The 23,456-nt window shown below is 38.0% G+C and overlaps 1 protein-coding gene across 2 annotated transcripts; it reads left to right on the plus strand.

Annotated features, from left to right (window-relative positions):
* The first annotated feature begins 1,943 nt into the window (after nt 1–1,943).
* nadkb (NAD kinase b) lies at nt 1,944–23,244 on the plus strand. Of its 2 annotated transcripts, XM_052133832.1 has the most exons (13): nt 1,944–2,134; nt 4,384–4,644; nt 4,752–4,835; nt 6,346–6,475; nt 11,901–12,009; nt 12,185–12,270; nt 12,490–12,592; nt 12,839–12,993; nt 15,398–15,497; nt 20,794–20,951; nt 21,123–21,205; nt 21,313–21,502; nt 22,547–23,244. In XM_052133832.1, exons 2-12 carry the CDS (start codon nt 4,394–4,396, stop codon nt 21,470–21,472), a joined length of 1,419 nt encoding a protein of 472 aa, XP_051989792.1. In that variant the 5' UTR covers nt 1,944–2,134; nt 4,384–4,393; the 3' UTR covers nt 21,473–21,502; nt 22,547–23,244. The 2 variants fall into 2 exon arrangements, with proteins under 2 accessions (XP_051989792.1, XP_051989791.1); XM_052133831.1 differs by having other exon boundaries at nt 21,313–23,243.
* Nucleotides 23,245–23,456: the final 212 nt, after the last annotated feature.

The raw sequence follows: 23,456 nt of genomic DNA on the forward strand, positions 1-23,456 counted from the left end.
AGCCGAGTTCACGTAGCAACTCCTGCAGATCATCATGCAGCTTGGTTGTTGCATGAATTTTATATTTTCACAGTGTCTGGCGATGGTAGACACGAACACTGGTTGCTCTGATGTCCATGTGCGTAAAAGTCAGGCTAAGTTACAAAAATAGCAACATTTTGTCCGGACTGGCCACTGCATGCTACCGTGCCACCATCTTGGATCTATGGATCTAGCAGCAGGCGTGTCGAGGAACTCTGGCTCGGCGGCTGCCATGTTGAGGAAATTTGGCTGGGTGGTGGCCATGTCGAGGAACTCTGGCTCGGTATCCGCCTCCCCCACAGTGAACGTGGAACCAATGATCAGCAGGGTGAGGTTGATATATTGAGCCAGATTGTGGGAACTGCGACTACTAGTCATCAAGGAAGAGATTGGCTCACTCAATCCCAAATGAATATAGTCTTTGAGGGCGACCTCATTAAAACCAGCCTCGCTTGCCAGAGAGCAGAAGTCCATCACATAGTCCTCCAGGGGATGATTCCCCTGACGTAGGCATAGGAGCCAAACTGCTGGGTCCATATTGGGTGGTCAGTATTCAATGAATATACAGAACTCTAAACAAGATAATTAAACAACAAACCAATGAAAACAAGACACATGAACATGAACATGGAGCTAAAACATGACATAATTCCAGAGTCCAGAGATGAAGACGATGATGAAGTGAACCCAAGTGCAGTTCATTTACATAAGTGATGTATCAAAAACGTGAATCCAAAACATAACAACATAAACGACTTGACATAGTCTTAAACTTGACTTAGACTTAGTATGAAACAACAGCATTAAATTGACTCTACACCAATGACTGCATCACCAAGAACCCCTCTGTCAGGCTCCTGAAGTTTGCAGATGACACCACTGATGTTGACCTCATTTGAGATGACGATGAGTCTGCAAACAGAAGGGGGGTTGAACTGCTGGCCGTCGGGTGCAGTCAAAACAACCTGGAGCTGAACACGCTCAAAACGGTGGAGGTGATTGTGGACTTTAGGAGGAACACACCGACACTGACCCCCTCACCATTCTAAACCACACTGTGGCAGCAGTGGAATCATTCAGATTCCTGGGCACTAACATCTCACAGGACATGAGTGGGAGACCCATATTGACTCCATTGTGAAAAAGGCCCAGCAGAGGTTGTACATCCTTTTCCAGTTGAGGAAGTTCAACCTGTCACAGGTGCTGCTGATACAGTTCTACTCAGCAGTCATTTAGGCTGTACTCTGTACTTCAATAACTGTCTGGTTTGGTTCAGCTATGAAATTGGATACCAGAAGACTACAAAAGACAGTTTGGACTGCTGAGAGGATTATTGGTTGCCCCCTGCCCTCCCTTCAAGAAATGTACACTTCCAGAGTGAGGAAAAAGCTCGGCGAGTAAAGCGATATTATCCTTTAACATCATTTTAAATTGTACCTCTCCTCAACAATTGTATGTTTTATTAACTTACATTAACAAAGATTAATAAATGCAGTCAACAATGTATTAATTGTTTGTTCATGTCACCTAATGCATTAAACTGATGTTAACGAATGGAACCTTATTGTAAAGCGTTACCATTTCTTGTTATGCAATGTTATAAATTAAATTAGAAACAACTGTAAATAACTTAAAATAGCATATTTCTTTCTTGCTCACAATGATGATTTTGCTACTATACAAATTCACTTGCCCGATTTAGCTGAATACAGCAATGACACAGAGGGGTACTTTTGACATTTAAATAGCCCTTGGGCTTAACCCGTTTATTAACGGGGCAGTCTGGATATGTGCTTTGACATTTTAATGCCAAAAAGTAACCCACTTTAGCTCACATCACCCTACTACCCCATATAGTGTGGCAACATGCTCTGCGATACACATCTTCATGTGCCCATTTTTAAGTCTCTGTTGCGCAGCACGACTGGGCAGTCACAGGCAGCCTAGTGATGTCAGACCAAACGGCCCATAATATTACCGAGCATAAACCCGACTCCATAGAGAAAGTGCTGGCTGGGTAACGCAATCCAGTGTTTTCATTTAACTTGTCGAAACTGTCAAAAAGAGGAAGTTGTTTGTGGTGCCTCGCGCTCACTGTGTTTCCTGCTGTTTGGTAAGAAAAGTGCATATGTCTTGCTAGCTCAATGCGGCTAAAGTTAGCGGGCGTTTTGACCGTTTGAAATGTTTCTAATGTTGTATGTCTTCTATCAAGTGTCAGATATAGCAAAGGGTTGTTGTGTGGCTTAATGTGATCAAGATTAGTGCTCTTTGTCTCTCCGAAATCATGGTTAATAGCATGACAGATTGCTAGCCATAGTGTGTTGGAGAAGCTGGCTCTCCTTGTGCTGTAGTAAGTTTAAAGCCGTCAGCTATAACAATGTTAGCCATTTATATTGTATAGGAGCTCATGGGGTAAACAAAACTAAAAAAGAATGGGCTATAAAAAACACGCAAATATTATATTAAGCGAGACCCGCTATATAAATCTATTTCCTAGTGTAGTACGTTTGTTATCCTTGCTGACATTGGCATGTCTATTTTGATCAACGAGGCTGTAAACAATTCGCTCTCATTTGCATACCCTTATGCTATCCCAGATGTGTTACTTTCTTCTGCAGAACACAAAGATTTTTTTTTGAAGAATATCTCAGCTCTTTAGGTCCATACATTTTAAGTGAATAGTGGCCAAAAAGAAAATGAAAGCAGCATAAACGTAATCCATACAACTCCAGTGGTTAAATCCAAGTCTTCAGAAGCGATATGATATGTGTGTGTGAGAAACAGATACATATTCAAGTCATTTTTTACTATAAATATCAACCTTTGACCAGCCTCAACATGTAGGTAGGGATATGTAATAATATGACTTAATAGTTATAAAGGTCTAATGTTTTTTTTTTTTTTTTTTTTTTACCCACACCTATCACATCACTTCTAAAGACATGGATTTTTACCACTGGAGTTGTATGGATTACTTTAGTGCTACCTTTGTGTGGACCTACAGAGCTGAGATATTCTTCTAAAAATCTTAATTTGTGTTATGCAGATGAAAGTCATACACATCTGAGCTGTTATGAGAGTGAGTATGGTGAATTGTAACTTTTTTTGGTTGAACTGTCCCTTTAATTGTCTCATTATTCCAGCTGCTGGAATGCTTATTTTCCCCACATCCATTTGAAACTTGCATGCAATTAATCCAACTCAACAGCTATTATTGTATTTTTAGTCTTAACTGTTATTCTACAAAGTTGTTTTTTTGTTTTTTTTAAAACCCTAAACCGAGAACATAATTTCTAACTAACTCCTTGATTTTCAAGATACTTCCACCAAACTTTGTTCAGACATTCAGACTGTTTTGGAATAGTGTGCTGTGTATTTTCTATTTGATCAGACTTACAGTTTTTGCAAAGCAGATGTTTAAAAATAGGGAAAAAAAACATAGATTTACATTGACAGAATGTTCGTGACCAACGGAATGCTCGTTAATTTGAACTCATACTGTTAAGAATTTAAATGTGAACAAACCACTGATCTCTCTCTCTCTCTCTCTCTCTCTCTCTATATATATATATATCTATATATATATCTATATATATATAGATATATATTAGATGTAGATCAGTGGAACAAACCCACAGAAGGCCTTTAATCTGCTTTATCTATCTATCTGTCTATCTGTCTGACAGTTTATATGTGACAGAGTAAGCCTGGCTATCTATCTAGCTAGTTGCTTGCCTTTATTTTATCCCCTTTTCTCTCAATTTGGAATGCCCAATTTCCTCTACTTAATGCCCAATTTCCTCTACTTAGTAGGTCCTTGTGGTGGCGCAGTTACTCACCTCATTCCGGGTGGTGGAGGCCAAGTCTCATTTGATTCTGAGACAGACAATCTGTGCATTTTATCACATGGCTCGTTGTGCATGATACCGCGGAGACTCCACATGTGGAGGCACATGCTACTCTCCACGATCCATGCACAATTTACCACATGCCCCACTGAGAGTGAGAACCACTAATCGCATCCACGAGGAGGTTACCCCATGTGACTATAACCTCCCTAGCAAACCGGCCAATTTGGTTGCTTAGGAGACCTGGCTGGAGTCACTCAGCATGCCCTGGATTCAAACTCGTGACTCTAGGGGTGGTAGTCAGCATAATTTCTCGATGACCTACCCAGACCCCGCTAGCTGCTTTTCTTAAGTGTACTGTATAACCATCAAACTTTTCAAACTAGTTTAAACTTTCAGACAAGGCTTTGTCAAGCCAACATCAAAGTTTTTCTTGAGAAACTTTACCTATTTAGTTTGACATTTAACCTCATATGTTTGGAACTTTTGTATTGTTTTGTGTTTGCTTCATAAGAATCGAGGGCATGGAGAAGAAGCATCCCTCCAAAGAGTTGGAGGAGGGTGCGAATTGCAGTGCATCAGTCCGGTCACATAGGCAGCGGGAGCGGCATGGAAAGCTTCCAAGGAGACGTAAAGAGGAGAAGAGGTCTCTTCGGAAGGCAGAATGTCCAGAACAACTGTCAGGGCAAAGTGAACAATGTTGGTTGCCTGAGCAACACGGGTCCACAGCTGAGGAGACAGCAGAGAGTTCCCCCAAAAGATGGGATGGATGCAGGTACTGTACCACAACAGTAGTCAACATGTCATTTGGTTGATTTAATTTAGGTTAGTTCAGATCTTAGTGTTGCAGGGCATATATTTGAAGTTCCTTTTTTGTTTAAGACGAGGACACTTTCTTCATGGACCATATCCTGCTACTCATTTTGGACCCAAAGCTTGTATTCTCCCCAACCCGACCTCAGTCATGTAAGTAAAAGCATTCTTTTTTTATTTTCTCCCATATTTGGAATGGCCCAATGCAAAAGCATGTACAAGCATTCTTGCCCATGTTAGGTAATGTAAAGATCAAGTCTGTCTGTCATTACTGTTTAAACTTTAAGGCAGCAAAGTAGGACTGGGTGATAAAACAATCTCGATATTTATCGTGATAAAAAAGTCTACAATGTCGATGATAATCTTTTGAGTAATTTTCGATATTCAGCCTGTGTTTTACATTTAGACGTTCAGGTGTGTGTCGCGAGACCGCAAGACATCACGATGACTGTTACACCCTCTCATCATCTCTATTGAGCAGCGTGACAAAACAACAGTGCTGCATACACCAGATCTTTTCATTTATGCCCTGTCCTGCTCTGAACGCGTTGCCTCTTTCCCCCGCATGTGAGTAGATATGAGGTACCGCATGAGTTAACGTGGCTCCAGAGCACCTTTAGACCATAACATTTTTTTCTTCTAAATTTAGCTTTATTAATTAGCATGTTATGAGCCTTTAATAATAAACAAATAGATTTTGTGAAATGAATCAGATGTCATCACCTCTGTCTTGTTTGACAAGGAAAGACCATAACATTTCTAGTTTGTTGCCTAGTCTTTCTCACAGCCCATTCAGACTTTTATATTTTAAAGATTTTCTCTCAGGTGATACCCCTGAACCCCCATACAGTATCATTCCTCAGTCACAAGGGCTTCTATGCTTTTTGCTACTTGCTATTTGAATGTAACAAACTATAAAAATAACTTGAATGTAAAAATGTAATGCTTCAAAATGAACAGATGATCTTTTAACATTCATATCCAACTGCACTTGATTCATAAACTCTTAAAAATATTTGAATACTTTGGTAGAAGATCTCTCAGACACCACTGCTTTGGCTTTTTCTGGGATCCCAATGCAGTTTTGTATAGACTATTTTGACTGTTTAGGATTTTCTGCTAACTTGGAAATTCAAAACAATTTGCAAATGTGAATGTATATCAGGATAAATATCGATATCGAATGATATGAAAAAGAATTATCATAGTAATCTTTTTGGCCATATCACCCAGCCCTACAGTAAAGATCGGACAGAGAATTGATAAGGCAGTGTGTGATGCATTATGTTTGGTTGAGGGGGGTATGTTAAATGGGACTGGAGGACAGAACCAGCAGCGTTGTGGCAGTTGCCAACTTTCCAACACTTTAGAGCTGAAGTTTAGAGCTGAAGCAAACAAGCAGATATGGTCATTTTTGGTACAATAAATAAAAACACAGCAAATATGTAGAACATCATCTTTTATTCCATTGTTAATTTTGAAAATCGTCTGATCTTAGAATTGTAAGAAACAAATTGAACAATACAGTGCTTACAAACTTTGACCACAACTGTATATTGCATAACATACATAGGAACTGGGCAAAGTGCATGTGGTGTTTCTCTGTGCAAAGTGAGTTGCCGGCATAGAAAATGTTTGCCTACTCCGCTATCTTTCCACACAGGCACATTCAGGATCCAGCTAGCCAGCGTCTCACATGGAACAAACCCCCACTCAATGTCCTGGTCATCAGAAAGATCAGAGACGAGGGCCTGCTGGAGCCATTCAAAGAGCTATGCAGGTTCCTTGTAGAGGTAGGCCACTCGAAAGCAAATCTAAAAGCAGAGGGCATGGAAAGTAAACCAGTAGGCTAGCTAGTGGGTTGGGATACTGTTTACCTTTTGTCCTCATTGTATTTTTACATTTGATTATACTGTTTTTTTTCTATATCAGTGGTTCTCAAACTACCAACAATGGTTCACAGACAGTGGTACGTGACACAAGTAATGACTAAAGATGTATATTTTAATTATTTAAAATTGATTTATATTCTTAATAATTATATTATAATTCTAATTTTAATACAGTAATAATTACAGTAGCACTTAATTTTACAGTACTGTTCCACATTTACGTACTATATAATTACAACTATAGAAATTACTTGGTCCTAACCTTAACCCATAATAATAAAGTAGGCACCAAAGTCAGTACATTCTTGGGTAAGTACACTGTAAGTATACTGAAAGTACACATACTGTAAAATAGTGCAACCATAATTATTATAATATAATTAATATTTTTAATAATCTGATTTATTTAGAAGTTTCATTTAATGGGATGCTCCAGGTTTAATACAAGTTAAGCTCAGTCGACAGAATTTTCGCCATATTGATTACCACAGAAATGAATTTTGACTCGTCCCTCTTTTTTCTTAAACAAGGTAAAAATCTGAATTACAGTGAGGCACTTACAGAAAATGAAAGGGGCCAATCCATAAACATTCAAATGCTAACTGTTTCAAAAGTATAGCCACAAGGCGTAAACTAGATGCATGTTAACATGATTTTAATGTTATTAAATCGCTTGCTAACCTTTTTTGTGTAAAGTTAGCCAGTTTTACATCTTCGTTGTCACAAGGACATAATGCCATAAACCCTAAAATGACTGAGAATGCTGATTTAAACAATTTTACAGCTCAAATGAGACGCAAGTTAAACGGAAGAATTAACATAAGAGCTTTTATAAAATTATAAACTTCACATTTATGCCTTTTTAAACCCCTTTTTAAAAACTTGCCTCATTCACTTCCATTTAGGGATGCACCGATCCGATACCTGGATCGGTATTGGCTCTGATACTGAGGATTTAGACCAGTGGTTCTCAACCTTTTTTGAACAATAACGTAACTAACCTAAATGGCCAATGAAAAAGCAGCGGTCGTTCGCGCACTCAATTAGGCAATATATACTAGGCTTCAAATTTGAATAGCCTACAAACGGTCATTTCTACCACTCTGACAGCTGCGGCATTTGTTTTTAGGCGTTGCTATGGAGATCATTTGCCGGTAACTAGCCGAGTGGGTTATTAGCAACATTTAAATATGAATTCATTAATTTGCACAGACATAATTTTATTTTACATTCAAATGAACATTGTATGTGTTGTCAGAGGCTTAAACGTTGTGATGAATAACAGTGAGTAACGTAGGGTGACCACCTGGCTATTGCTCTGTTGCAGGTCAGCAGACCTGATTTTGCGGGACATGAGGGAGAGAACTTAAGTTAATATTAATATACTAGGTGAATAACTGCAAAAGACAAATAATATAAAATCAATATTTATATTATTATGACTTTATTATTCCCATCGGCCAATTACACATTGCAGAGTAGAGATGCACGGATCAGCTCTAACGCCACCCAAATCAGCTGTTAAAAACAAACTCACCATCACCAATGATTTTCTCCGATTAGATATCCGCACCCGATCATCACATTACAATTAAAATTCTCAGGGCCAGATGTACTAACGCTTTTAGCCCACTTCAGGCGTATTTGTTTCGCAAAGTCGCGATAAAACCATGGCGAGGTATGTACGAACGGGACGCACCGAGATGAAAGCGCAGATTGCCTGTCGCAATTGAAAATGGCAAAATGCGCTTTTAGTGTCATGCATATGCATTCATGGGATGGACAAGGGAAGGTGGGAGTGTCACATAAATAGATGGGAGGGAAGCGTAAACTGCGCCTAATTATGTATTCAGCGTTATGTACAGAAAAAGCCGGTGAAAGCGCCTCTATTTTGCGCTGAAAATTCTCTGCCTCTTAAAAGCATGTGTAATTTAGGAAGCGGCTCTCCTGGCATATCCTCCTGGTGAAGTGGCAGCAGTAATCCGAGCAAGACGAAGACATAGGCTAAGGAGAAGAGCTGAAAAGATTTTTGCGCAGGCCGCCTGTTGAGTACCTCTGAGTAACGCCCCCATTTGTGCCTGAGCGCCCCCCTCTCTGCTACCTCGTTCACACCGCCCCCCAACACTTTCCAAACGCCCCCTAGGGGGCGGTACCGCCCCCGTTGAGAAACGCTGATTTAGACGGATAGGGTATTGGTCCAATGAGCCCGATCCAAATCCGATACTGTGTGTTAGTCATGTTCGTTACTGTCAAGCTCAAAAAATGACAAAAGAACCATGAAAACACAATTAACGTAGTTCATGTGACTCGTGCATTTTATTCAAAGCCACCTGAAGACGTGCGATAGCTCTGTGAATCACAAAAGGCTGTGTTTAATAAGTAAATATATAAAATGCACCAGCGTGTCCGTGAATGCCGCTGCTCTGTTTACACACACACACACACACACACACAGCTATTTTTAGCCTTCACAGCATATGCAATATTTGAGAGCTACTCACAAACAACATCTCAGATGTAGGTGCTCAATAGTTCGGTTCACTTATGCATTTAGAATAGCACCAGAGGTGCATTTTACCGGAATTTTTAAAGCGAATTAAACTAATGTGAACTTGCCTCCAAACAGACAGACTTGCAGGACTTCCTGGAGAGTTCAGAATGTCAAAATAAAACATGAGGGTTTAAAAGTTAAAGGTGCATTATTGAGATATATTACTATTATTATTTGTTTACAAATTATAATAATATTTAAGTTGAATGGGTTCCAAAAAAATAACTGTGAATGAAAAGTGAGCTGATGTCTTACAACTAAATTGAACAAAAAAGAGATATGAATCCTTTGATGTCCAGATACAAGTTGAACAAATTTAGCAAAAACAAAAAACTGCTTCTATTCTATTGATGATTTATACTGGAATTACTGTTAATTTTGCTGCTACATTTAATTTACTAGTTAATAGTAAAGTGTTTCTTAAAGGGCACCTATTATGCCACTGCTCAGAGTCTGACTCCACCCACTAGAAATATTTGAAAATGCAGGAAAAGTGGGCAGACCCCGGCGGGGATAGAGGGAACGAACCAAGTGCGGGGCTGAGCGGGGGTGTGGGGGGGGGGTTGGACACCTGAGACTCGTAGTGACGGATTAATTGACAGCTGCTGTCAGACTCTATGTTATTATTATTCCTCACACGGTCGCAAGACGACATGTACATGAATCTGGCGGGGTGAGCTGGAACCTGCTTACGTCAGCTGTCACCGCTTACGTCACGAAGTACCGCAACAGCCAATAGGAAAATTCAACTGCAGTAGCCGCCGTTCAACCTGAAGAGGGCAGCACTCAGACGTTTTTACACCATATATTGTAGAATTAAAACACTTTATACACAAATGTCAAAAAAATTACTTGAATCAATGACCAGTACTAAAAAAGCCCCATGCTTACAGATCATTAACTAAAAAAAGTTGGTTTAGGGTTTAGTTACCCTTTAATTGTTGTAATTATTTCAGCTGTTTTGCAACGATGGTGTGTGTGTGTGTGTGGACACACACACACACACACACACACACACACACACACACACACAAACACTGTTACAAGGTTCACTATGTGCTATAATGAAACAACGCACACACAAACATGTCCGTCAACAGTTCTGCTCAGGGCCTGTACAAAGTGATGTCACTTTGTACAGAATCAAGAATTTTGCATAATAGGTCTCCTTTAATAAGCTGTACATTTATATTAAAATAATGTGTAGTTAGAGGTTTGTGTTTCTTTACATATTAAAGAGCACACCCAATTAGTTCCACACAATAATGTAAAGATATTCTAAACTGATTATGCAAAAAAATTCGGATTGGGATTGGTATCAGCCGATACTGAGATTTCCGATATCGGAATCGGATTGGAAGAGAAAAAGTGGTATCGGTGCATCCCTACTTCCATTTTAAGTGCATCACCGTAACCGATTATTTACTATCTTTTTTTTTTTTTTTTTTTAAGAAAAGAATAAAGAAATTGATATTATTTTCTGTGGTAATTAACATTATGCCACAAATGCTGTCGATTGAGCTTAACCAGTTTTGAACCTGAATATTTGTTTTAAAATAAATAATTAAAAAGCTATTGAAAATATTTTAAAAGTTTTGTATTTATATAAATATTTACTAATGAAATTAATACCTTAAAGTGTAGCCTTAAAGTGTTTAAGTAAACATTGCTTCAAGCTTTTAAAGTAATTATTCAAAGAGCCAGTAATAAAATAGAGAACAGAGTAAAAAGTGCTTTAATTTGTCAGTAAAAGCAACAATTAAACATAAAAAAAAATCATAGTATAAAATCAATAAAATACAATATTTTTGACAATCTTTTCTGTGTTATTATTAGATATCGTTATTTTAATAGATATTATTTGATAGGTATGTTAATATTTATTCTATGCAGTCAGAATTTGACTGAGAAGCACACCCATCATTGAAATTGATAGGGATATCCAGCCAAAGACAGTAATTGCTGTTCTATTTGTCTTGTTCTTGTTTGATTAATATTAACGATATAGTAACAAACTGCAGCAGGTCTACTAGGCTGCATTTACACATTGCACAGATAAGATATTTTGAGAATTATGTTGTTTGTCCTGTCTGCTAACACTGATGTACATAATACAGTACATTGAACCCTGTTTACATTAATATTGCGTCAATGGCAGATTTTGTTCCATCTGTATACACACTTGTAATACATTAACAGGTGTGTTTACAATAATATCAGGCCAGGAGGGGCATTTTGACTTAAAAGCACATTTGATTGTTCATGCGTGCAGCTGCATTCACAGTGTTTGAAAGCAGCCAGCTGTATTTAATCATCGCGTGGGTACCAAATAGAGCCCAACAGTGCCCGCCTACGTTTCCAGCCATCTGGGTCCCAGAAGTATTTTCCCCATGAATTTATTCCATAGACTTTTCATAAAATCTTCAATTAAAGAGTTGTAAAAACCAACCAGATCCAATGTGAATCGCAACATTACAGACTTTGTTTTAAGGCAAAAAAAATCATTTGAAAATCTGACAAAAAACAAAGGTACAAGTCTGTGTACAGACTGTTTTTCATGAGGGCATGGACTACAATCCCATGAAGCATTGGAAATGATGTAATCGAATATATAACTATGGATATATATAAAACTGTGGATAGTCATGGCTGTTGTACAGGTGATAATTGGCCTGAAAAGTTTGACAACCACTGACCTATATTATTTTGTGCTAAAGTCAGACCGCTCTATACTAAAGGATCAAAAGCCTTGCCTTTTTTCCTCTTTACTCTCAGGAGAAACATCTGATGGTTTATGTGGAGAAGAAAGTTGTTGAAGATGCCGCTCTCATGAAGGATGAGTCATTTTCAGCCATCCGCAATCAGCTGTGCACATTTAGGGAAGGTAATGAAAGCTCAGAGTGTTAGGACTGGCTAGGGCCTGCTCAACAAGCTGGTATCGAAATGTCTGCAAATCCACCTGTTGAAGGATTTGCATAATCCTAGACACACCATTAACCAATAATAGATTGGGGCGCATTAGGAAAATGAGCGATTGACCATTGTACTTTTTCATACAGGGTACGACGACATCTCCGACTGCGTAGATCTGATTATTTGTTTGGGTGGGGACGGAACTCTGCTATATGCATCCTCCCTTTTCCAGGTATTCTCCTCTCATCAAATTTGCTTGAGCAAAACAGCCTCCTACTAGGTCAGTCATTATTCTTAGCTGCTTTCCATTGACAGGTCTCACCTGTGGAAGGTGCACCATGAATGCTGAGTGAATTTGGATATTCAAAAATGAAACCTTAAGGATTAGTTCATGAATCAAATTTGGTTTGATCATCACAGGTGTTTTGTCTTGTTTTTTTTTTTTTTTAAGGGCAGTGTTCCCCCAGTCATGGCGTTCCATCTGGGCTCTTTAGGATTCCTCACACCATTCAAGTTTGAGTCCTTTAAAACAGAGGTGGATAAGGTGTTTGAAGGTACAGTGATCAAGAGACATTCTGGAATTTGTACTTGTACTTTGCTGGCCTTACCCAAAATCTGAAGTTGTAATGTGATGTGTTTGGTGTCCTTTTGATTTTTTTTTTTTTTCTCTCCAAATTTTTATGGACTCAATTCCATGCTATATTGTGAATATTACCACTGCAGGGATTGCACATATTAAACTATACTCAATATACATCTCTTGGGTTGCTGCTTAAATGTGTGTGTCTGGGCTGTTGTAGGTAATGCAGCTATCATACTGCGAAGTCGTCTGAAGGTGAAGGTTGTGAAAGGCACGTTTCAGAGGAGTGAGCAGCATTTAGGCATTGAGGAAAATGGTATAATGCCTCATAACCATGTAAACAACGAGGCGGGAAAGATCACACTACAGTTACAGGTAAAGCACTTCAATACAAACAGACACAAGGAAAAACTACAAATCTATAATTAATTAAAAACTATAAATCATTATTATAAGGGTTGAGGAAACATGAAGATGACAAACTAAATGTGATGGTGCCTACAGTGTGGAACTTCAGAAAGCAGAGATGGGCATACATGCAGTATAACACAAAAGACAGCATAAATATCTGATAAATAAGTCACTATGTCTTAGATTTCTATTGAGAAGTAGAGTTGTCATGATATCAGAGTTTTAGTTCTCGATTCTAATACCAGTGAAACTTCATGGTTTTTTGTATCAATTTCAGTTGCACAGCCTAAACTAATATGTTATCACTAGTAATTATATAAGTAAACAGTCAAAGAAACAACTAGCAATAAAATAAATAAAAACAAACAACAGAACAAAGATAAAAAGTATGTAAAGGGTGTTTATTTTATTTAGTTATCGTTCAGTATACTTGTGCATCTTATTTAAATGTGCATCTTTACATTTTTATATACATTTTATATTTATATGTTAGATTTGAATATAAAACTATAAATGTTTATATTATATATTTTATTTATATTTTATATAAATGAAAATAAAGTTGGACAACGCACAGGTACCGAAATTAGTCTGTAATTAGTTCTGCAAATCCTGTAGAGAGACTGTATCTGTTCTCTTTGTCATCTCTAAGTATCAATAAAAATGTTAATCTTAAAAATAAAAAGTATCCGTTCATTCGAGGCCTTAAATACAGTTGAAGTCAGAAGTTTACATATTCCTAAGCCAAATACATCTAAATAAATTTTTTCACAATTCCTGACATTTAATCATAGATAAAATTCCCTGTCTTAGGTCAGTTAAGATCACTACTTTATTTTAAGAATGTGAATGATTTAGTAGAGATAATTATTTATTTTAGCTTTCATCACATCCCCAGTGGGTTAGAAGTTTACATACACTTTGTTGGTATTTGGTAGCATTGCCTTTTAATAGTTTAACTTGGGTCAAACGTTTTAGGTAGCCTTCTACAAGCTTCTCACAATAATTTGCTGGAATTTTGGCCCAATTTTGGCCCATTACACCCATTGGTGTAACTGAGTCAGGTTATTGGCTTCCTTGCTCGCACACACTTTTTGAGTTCTACCCTCAAATTTTCTATCAGATTGAGGTCAGGGCTTTGTGATAACCACTCCAGTACATTGATTTTGTTGTCCTTAAGCCATTTTGCCACAACTCTGGAGGTGTGCTTGGGGGTCATTGTCCATTTGGAAGACCCATTTGTGACCAAGCTTTAACATCCTGGATGATGTCTTGAGATGTTGCTTCAATATATCCACATAATTTTCCTTTCTCATGATGCCAACTATTTTGTATCAGTTCCTACTGCAGCAAAGCACCCCAACAACATGATGCTACCTCCCCCATGCTTCACAGTTGAAATGGTGTTCTTCTTGCAAGCCTCTCCCTTTTTCCTCCAAACATAATGATGGTCAATATGATGAAACAGTTACATTTTTGTTTAATCAGACCAGAGGACATTTTAGTAAGATTTGTGTCCCCATGTGGACTTGCAAACTTTAGTCTGTCTTTTTTATGGCAGTTTTAAAGCAGTGGCTTCTTCCTTGCTGAGCAGCCTTTCAGGTTATGTTGATATAGGACTTGTTTTACTGTGGATTTAGATACTTGTCTACCTGTTTCCTCCAGCATCTTCACAAGGTCCTTTGCTGTAGTTCTGGGATTGATTTGCACTTTTCACACCAAACTATGTTCATCTCTAGGAGACCAAATGCATCTCCTTCCTGAGTGATATGATGGCTGCATGGTCCCATGGTGTTTATACTTGGGCACTATTGTTTGTACAGATGAACGTGGTATCCTTAGGCATTTGTAAATTGCTCCCAAGGATAAACCAGACTTATGAAGGTCCATAATGTTTTTTCTGAGGTCTTTGATTTCTTTTGATTTTCCCATGATGTCAAGCAAAGAGTCACTGAGTTTGAAGGTAGGCCTTAAAATACATCCACAGGTACACCTCCAATTCAGTACACCTCCTATCAGAAGCTAACTGGCTAATTGTCAATGGCTTGACATCATTTTCTGGAATTTTCCAAGCTGCTTAAAGGCACAGTTAACTTGGTGTTCTGTCTGTAAACGATTGTTGGAAAAAGCATTTTTGTCATGCACAAAGTAGATATCCTATACGACTTGCCAAAACTATAGTTTGCTAATATAAAATCTGTGGAGTGGTTAAAAAATTAGTTTTAATGATTTCAAATTAAGTGTATGTAAACTTCTAACTTCAACTGTAGATAATGATTTAAGGCTGTCAGATAACACATTTTACTGTTTTAGTTTATAGGTTATTCATTCATCTTTTGTGATATGGACATTGCATGTGTGTATAAAGGTGCTTAACGAGGTGGTGGTGGACCGAGGACCCTCCTCCTACCTGTCTAATGTTGACCTTTACCTGAATGGACGCCTCATCACATCCGTGCAGGGAGATGGTAAGCACAGATTTACAGGACTTTATTGGTTACTCAGGCTTTAATACAGGCTTTTTTCTTAGTGTTGCTTAGCTAATTTACCTGTCATTCTTGTACCAAAGAACAAGGTACTTAACCGCTAAAAGATACAAGACTGATGTCCAACCAAGGAGGTCTATGTTACCTGAAACTAAAATCTAAATCACACACATTTGCTGGAAATAAAACACCCAAATAATGAATGCCCTGTTTGGGCCACTGAAAGGTACCCGGGTGGAAAGCCGTTACCGGGCAGTATGCTGTCAGAGCCAAAGCTTTGTGTTTAGACCAATTAACACTGTATCCAGAGAAATGAGAATAGAAATTAATAATTCTGTGGAGTTAAGGTATAGGTCTAGTGGGTTTGGAGACGAATAATAAAATATAATCTGCATAAATCAAAAGCTTATGCGCTATACCTCCCTCCACCACCTCTGGAAAATCATCTTCCCTTCTTATGGCGGCTGCTAATGGTTGCAGGGCGAAACAGAACAATAATGGGGAAAGAGGGTAACCCTGCCGGGTGCCCCTATCCAGAGTAAAATAATCTGAAATTAATCATTTGTTTGTATCGCCGCTAACGGGTGTCTATAAAGTAACTTAATCTATACAATAAAAGTATTCCCGAACCCTTATATTTCCAAAATCTTAAAAATATAATCCCATTCTACCATATGAAATGCCTTTTCGGCGTCAAGTGAGATGGCAGCGACCAGAGTCTGATCATTCGCCTCGGACCACATAATATTGATGAAATGCCTAATGTTATCAGAAGAGCTGCAGCCCAAATAAACCCCACCTGATCTATATGAACAATAGATGTCGTAACTTTACTTAATCGGTTAGCCAACATTTTTGACAATATTTTTCATCTAGATGGATCAGGGAAATTGGATGGTAACTCTTACACTCGATTAGATCTTTGTCCTTTTTAAGAATCAGACTGATCCGGGCTTGTGTCATGGTGGGCAGAAGCTTTCAATTCTTTTATGTTTCCATATAAACTTCTAACAAAAGTGGAGACAGTTCTGTTGCATAAGATCTAAAAAATTCATACCCTATAGGCAAGGCCTTAATTACCTCGCAAAGCTCTTCCAAGGTTATCTCAGAATTGAGAATTTCTTTGCTCAGTCGTCAGTTTAGGGAGTTCTAATGGTTCCACAAAGTTTCTAATAGCTTCATCAGTAGATGAAGACGTGGAACTATAAAGATCAAGAAAGAGTTCTTTAAAGGTGTTATTAATATCTATGGCCGAGGTAAATATTTCGCCACCAGCAGATATTGAGTTGAGACATTTTAATTCTAGATGCTTATTTATCAGTGTAATGACTCCCCTGCTCTATACATTAGCCAGCACTTAAGAAAACATGTCCACCCCATATCTTCCCAATTTTTTCAGCTTCCTGCGGGGAAAGATGCATTTCTTGAAGAAACACTATATCATATTTCTTCCGTTTAAGAAGAGAAATACCCTTCCTTTTTATGGGGTGCCCCAACCCCATAAAACTTTCCACCGCTACATGAATGCAACAAATTACCCATCAATCCAATGTCCTGCAAGAAATACTTCACAAAACAAACTCCAACCAATAGAAGGCATAAGCACAAAGAACGTGCAGATTCATCCATAATAGTGTCCCGAAGGAGTGCTACTACACAAAACAAATTCCAGCAAATTTAAGGAACCAGCATAAAAAGAAACAAAAAAGGCACTCAACTTCCTCGGACGGTCAAGTGGATGATCAGTGAGTCGGTACACTTTGCTGCAACGGGAGTACCACAAAATAACTTAGTCCTTTGACTTTTTGAAGGACATCTCTTGCTGGGGACATGTAAATACTTTACGGCCAACTTAGCAGCTATTCTCAATTTGGCCAGGAACATTAGTGTAAAAGTGACCTTCCGTTGATGTAAGAGTTTCTTGCATTCCTTGAATCAATCACATTTCTCTCTTGTCAAATTTGCAAAGAAAATGCTGTGGTTTTTCCATTACTCCTTGCCTCGTGTAAATAAATCTTTATCGGATAATCTCAGAAATTTGTCCGGAACTGATCAGCCTGTCCCCCTCAGTGGACCGCAGAGCTGGAACCCTGTGAGCTCCCTTGATGGCCTGTTATGTCAAGCAGACTTTGAAAGAGCCGGTCCAGGAATTTCAACATATCCTGACCTTCTTCGTCCTCAGGTTTTCCAACAATTCGGATGTTATTCCGCCGGTTACAGTTTCCATGTCCTCCAACTTCTCCCAGACGTGCTCCAAATCCATCTTGTTCACTAGCGGATTAGCAGCTAATTCCCTCTCTGATGATTCCAGATAATCGATTCGTTTCTCAGCATCCCCCACCCATGTAACCATCTTAGTGAATTTCGTCTCCATGGCAGTAATCGGTCAACGTATTACAGCAAGATCCTCCAAGTCAGCAACAACCTTTGTCAGCATTGCCGTCATGTTCAACAATTCTCGCCGAATTTCCTTCACTTCTCCGGCCAAATCGAGTCCCTGGCTCGGGGCCTTTTCACGGGTATCAGCTTGAGCACGTAACTGTCTTTTAATGTCTCCAGAGCCCGAGGATTTTGAATTCTTTGACATTTTGTCTTCCTAGAGCAGTTGAGGATTAGGATGTAACATCTCACCAGTTTATGACATAAAAAGTATTAAAACTAGCGAAGTGCCCAGTGTTCGCCATTCACACGTCGAACCTCGAGTGCGGTCACGTGACTTTTTTTTAACAATTTTAACAATAATCATAGGCTGTTACCTATATTTTGCCACTTACCTTATTTTGTCATCAGATCACTGTTTTACTTTGGAATTATGTTTTTAAAATATACTGTTGTCTGTTCTAACAATAAATAATTTCCATTAAAAACAGATGGGATCTTTTGAACACATGACGGGCCAAAATTTTAAAGCGAGCCATGATAAATAGATAAATAGAAAAAATGACTTGATATGATAACATGAAGATTGGTATGAAAAACGGTTATTTTGTACTACTAAAAATGTTTTGCACATCAGTTTTTGCAGTTCAAAACAACATAATTCACAATAGGGCTGGGTATCGCCTGGCACCTGACGATATGATACACATTGCAATACACATGTCATGATTCAATATATTGAAATAAATCATGATATCATTATTTGATTTGATTATGAATCAATTCCAATTAATTTGAGTGTACTTCAGTAATATACTGATGTCTGATTAAAAGCATGTAGCTTGAAACATCACATTTATGTCTCTTGCTGAGCTCATTAAATTGATTTGGAAGTAACAATGTGCCAACTTTGATGTGTGTTTACATATTAATACACAAATATTTTTATATAAATATCAATATACTGATCTAAAATATCAATGCAGTATCATAAAAAAGTAAAGATGTATAAAGAAAAAGATATATCGAAATTTTATTGCATCGAAACAGCCCTAATTCACAATCTACATGCATGTATGTTTTTGATAGAACATTACAAATTCATAATATGAATATGTTGAGCAATTCCATGGAAAAGTCAACCACATCATGGAAAAATAAAAGTTTAAACCAAAGGAACAAAAGCCCATTTTAAATTCTGTATTGTAGTGGTATAATGGATAATGCCGTCCAGACCACAAGAGGGTGCCGCTTGCTCACACAGTGCTGACTGAAGCACTGAATGCAGAAAAGTAATTGTGCAAGGTTATATTTTCAATTTTAATCTTAATAGACCTTTTTCACAGACTGTAATTCGTTTCCAGCGTATCAGTGTAAATCTCGCAAAAATGTTTATTATACATTTGTAAAATATTGAATGTAAATATATAACAGTATGCTTTGTGTTATATTACCATGGAATTTGTTTTAAAAACTGAATTACCACAGCTGCAAGTAAGTTTTCACACTGAGAGAGTGTCAGTAAATTTGTCATCATCTCCCATCTGACTGTCTTAAAGGTGCACTCTTTAATTCTAATCCAATAAACTTTTTGTCAAATTCTACAACTATCTCCTCACTGTCTGCTAGCTGTCCGTTCTGTGGGTGGGCTAAAAAAATCGTAAGAAAAAAAAAAAAAGTGGAACAGACCGATCCACTCAACACTAGTCCAGCCAATCAGCAACAAGGGGTGGTTCTTGTGCAGGATGAGGGGTGGCGGCAGAGTGAGAGGGAAATTCATTAGAAGAGTGATGGCAAATCTGGCTGATGCGAACTTTCTGAACTCCAAGTAGGACATATGGCTGAGAAACGGACCAAGAGAAAAAGGTCAGACGAATATAAACTAAAAAAGGATTAAGATAAGTCGAGGGCTAGGAGCCGCGTCAACATCAGCAAGGCTTTTCAGTGGTGGAGAGACCTCCGAGACGTAAAAGGCTTGAAAACGGATGCATAAGTTGCTCTTTTTCTTCTCGATATGTGGGTAACATAACTTTTGCTATGTTTCACAGAACCCATATATACTGTTATGATTTAGTAGTAGGAGAGTTGTGAGTGTCTGGAGCTGGTGTGCGTAAAACTGTCTTGCATGCATGAATTTTGGGGCGGAGCTTCCAAAGGAGCACTGAAAGGGAGGGGAGTGTTTGTTTTGGCAGTTGAGTTCGAATATCAACATGTTTCTCAGGAATTGCTGAGTGCACCTTTAATCCACAACTCTCTGTTTATTTTCTTCTGGAAAGTCATTCAAACGTAATTGTGGATCTTTTATTTTGCTCTTGGAACAAATGGGTAAGTGAAAATAATATTTGCAGTGATCTCTCATTCACTCCCATTCACCACTGTCAAAGTTTACCCTGCAATAATTTACTTCTGCGCTCCAAAATGGAGCATTAATGGATATCATACCGATGTCCTATGAGTCAGAGTCTGCTGGTTTCAAAGTGGTTTAGATGGTTTCCATTATCATGTAGTTTAGGTAAGTGTTGTTTTCACAACTCTCACATCCGTTCATGGTGGTTGTTCCACATTAAAAAAAACAACAAGAAAAAAATCTAATGAAATATTACATGTTCTTAGGAGCACCAACCTTTCTAAATCTTGAGAGTATTATTATAATATCTGGATTGTGCATTTGAATTCAGAGTTTTTACAAAGTGTGTATCATGCTTCTGTGTCTATGGTTTTAATTCGATCAATAATTGACCGATAAACACCGGCACCTGATTGGTGCATCCCTACTTGTATTGTTTTTTATTTTACTAGATCAAGAATACATTACAAAGCAGTATGGAGTTTTTGTTGCTGAGGAAGGAGACCAGCTGCCATGAAAATAAATATAAATATGTGGCCTGTTTCTATGTAGGTGTAATCGTATCCACCCCCACAGGCAGCACGGCCTATGCTGCTGCAGCAGGAGCCTCCATGATCCATCCCAATGTTCCTGCAATCATGGTCACCCCCATCTGCCCTCACTCTCTCTCCTTTAGACCCATCGTGGTGCCTGCTGGTGTGGAACTTATGGTGAGATTTGAAAATAGACGTATTGTACACCATGCCTGTAACTAAACTATATTTGCCAAGCAAATAAGTTATTTGCTTCAAAGAAACTGTGGTTAAACTCAATGCTTCATTTTGTTCTGCTCAAGAGTTGTTCAGATGAAGGGATTTTTTGTTTATAATCCTACTTTGCAGATAACGCTGTCCCCTGATGCTCGCAACACAGCCTGGGTGTCGTTTGATGGCAGAAAGAGGCAGGAGATCCAGCATGGGGTCAGGTGTGGCAATTTAAAAAATGAGAATCACCCATGGTCTTAAGTGTTCTCTCAAACACACAGCTGTGTTAATCATGAGTTCTCAACTTGTTTTTTTTTTCCCCACTTAGCATTAAGATCACGACGTCCTGTTATCCAGTTCCATCTATCTGTTGTCGTGACCTGGTGTATGACTGGTTTGAGAGTCTGGCTCAATGCCTCCACTGGAATGTCCGCAAGAAGCAAACACGCCTTACAGATGCAAGTGATTCTTCAGACACGGAGAACTGACACATCAGCATTTTAAACACCGTTAAAGGGGTACTTTACCAAAAAAGTAAAAGTTCTGTCATCATGTACTTTGCCTCATGTTCCAAACCCCTATGTTTTTTTAATTCCATGAAACACAAAAGGAATACTTTTGAAGAATATTCTGGTCGTTTTTTTTGAATGAATTGTTCTTTTGGGTCAGGTATTATCAACTGAGTGGTAACAGCTCTCTAAAGGTCAGTGAATAAGGCCTTACATTTTAGTCTGTTCCTCACACAATGTTTTTTTTATGGCCTCAGAAGACTTGTATTAATGCATAAAGTTGGTAGTGGTGGTAATGTTTTTTTGTTTTGTTTTTTTAAATCAAGGTACATTGTTTTAGGATAGTGTGCCTTGAGCCTGTGCTGTGATATTCTAAGTCCTTTTCACATGCGTACAATCACATGTAATAATAATCAAAGCTAGTTTACCAAAATGTGAAGGGACAGTTCTCTCCCCGGGTAACACTTTTATTATGTCATTTTTTGGGGTCTCTTGTTTCCTTTTTGAAACTTGAACACTTCAATCCCCATTCTTTTTAATTGCATGGAAACATCGAACTGTACATTCCACAATGTCTTCTTTTGTGTACCACGGAAGGAAGAACATGGGTTTGAAACAACAAATTGTTGAATCATTTTGACAGAACAATTCATGGGTGAGCAATCCCTTTAACTGTGATGCATCGCAAATCAAACATTCCAAGACATTTGAGATTTCCATCCTGACTCCCATACAAGTAACAAGTCATAAATTGTTAAACCAACAAAGGGCACACCTGTATAAATGTAGAGTTAAATTATGTAAACAGCATCCTCCACCACACTCTTAAACTTGCAATACTGATAGCAGAAAATGTATTGCGATTCCTGTACTTAAAGGAACAGTTCACCCAGAAATTAAAATTCTGTCATAATTTACTCCCCCTCATGTTGTTCCAAACCTGTATGACTTTGTTTTCATTGGCTTATTCAGAATATTAGCCTCAGTCACCATTCATGTCTGAAGCTGTCAGTCTTTAATATGTTTTCCAACATCTCCTTTTGTGTTCCACAGAAAAAAAGTCAAGGTCTTGGCGTGGCATGAGCGAGATTCAGTGATCAAATAATTTACATTTTTGGGAGAACTGTTCCTTTATTGTAACACCATGCCTTTTGAGCAAGTATCCTGTGTCAATATAGCTGCAATCACAGCTGTTCCTTTCTTCTCATGTAGTTTGTTTGCCTATTGGGAAATATTGCTAGTACATTTTGTAAGCTCTTGCCCTTCTCAAAATCATTCAGAAAACAAACTACATTGAAATCCTGATTGACAGGCTTTTTGAGTAGCTGGCCGGCACTTGCTACTATTTGGTTTCCATTAAAATTGGCCCACCTGTGTTACATTGATATTCTTGTCAAGTCGGACTTGAGGTCTGGTATTACCCATACAGTTCTTGTGAAAGAACATTGGGGCCTCCCTGTGGTGGAATAGGATAGTGTTAAACGTATAGCTTCATTTTACAATCAGAACCAAAATACTATGATCTAATATAGATATTATAATTTCATACCACTTTATATTTTGTTTTCATGCCAATACACAGTAACACTGACTGAGCTGCAGTTTATTAAATCTACAAATACATTGTGTGTTTTGCATTTCTCAGTAACTATTACTGGGCCTAAATGGTCATCGCATTTAAGTTATTGCACAAGAACTAGTATATCTGAATTAATGTAGGTTATTTTAATGTATTTACATTTTTATGTAAATAATAGATCCTATGACATGTATTCATTCTGTTTGTAATATTGCAATAAATAAAGTTAATAGCTTTGTTACTTTATATATTTTTACCTTCCAAGTGTTTTTTTTATTTTATTCTTGAACATTTTTGTCATTTATTTTAAAATATTTCCTTTTATATCAACTTTCCCGAACATAATGCTTTGGATTAAAATATTCACTTTACACCAGAGCAATG

The sequence above is a fragment of the Xyrauchen texanus genome, chromosome 9 (assembly GCF_025860055.1).
Source record: "Xyrauchen texanus isolate HMW12.3.18 chromosome 9, RBS_HiC_50CHRs, whole genome shotgun sequence".
Taxonomy (NCBI): Eukaryota; Metazoa; Chordata; class Actinopteri; order Cypriniformes; family Catostomidae; genus Xyrauchen; species Xyrauchen texanus.

What these genes read in the sequence shown, in the direction of transcription:
- nadkb (XM_052133832.1), top strand. Translation starts at nt 4,394, where the DNA reads ATGGAGAAGAAGCATCCCTCCAAAGAGTTGGAGGAGGGTGCGAATTGC. An exon ending in GCTGTGCACATTTAGGGAAG is followed by an intron (nt 12,010 to 12,184) that starts GTAATGAAAGCT and finishes TTTTTCATACAG; the next exon opens with GGTACGACGACATCTCCGAC. An exon ending in CTGCTGGTGTGGAACTTATG is followed by an intron (nt 20,952 to 21,122) that starts GTGAGATTTGAA and finishes CCTACTTTGCAG; the next exon opens with ATAACGCTGTCCCCTGATGC.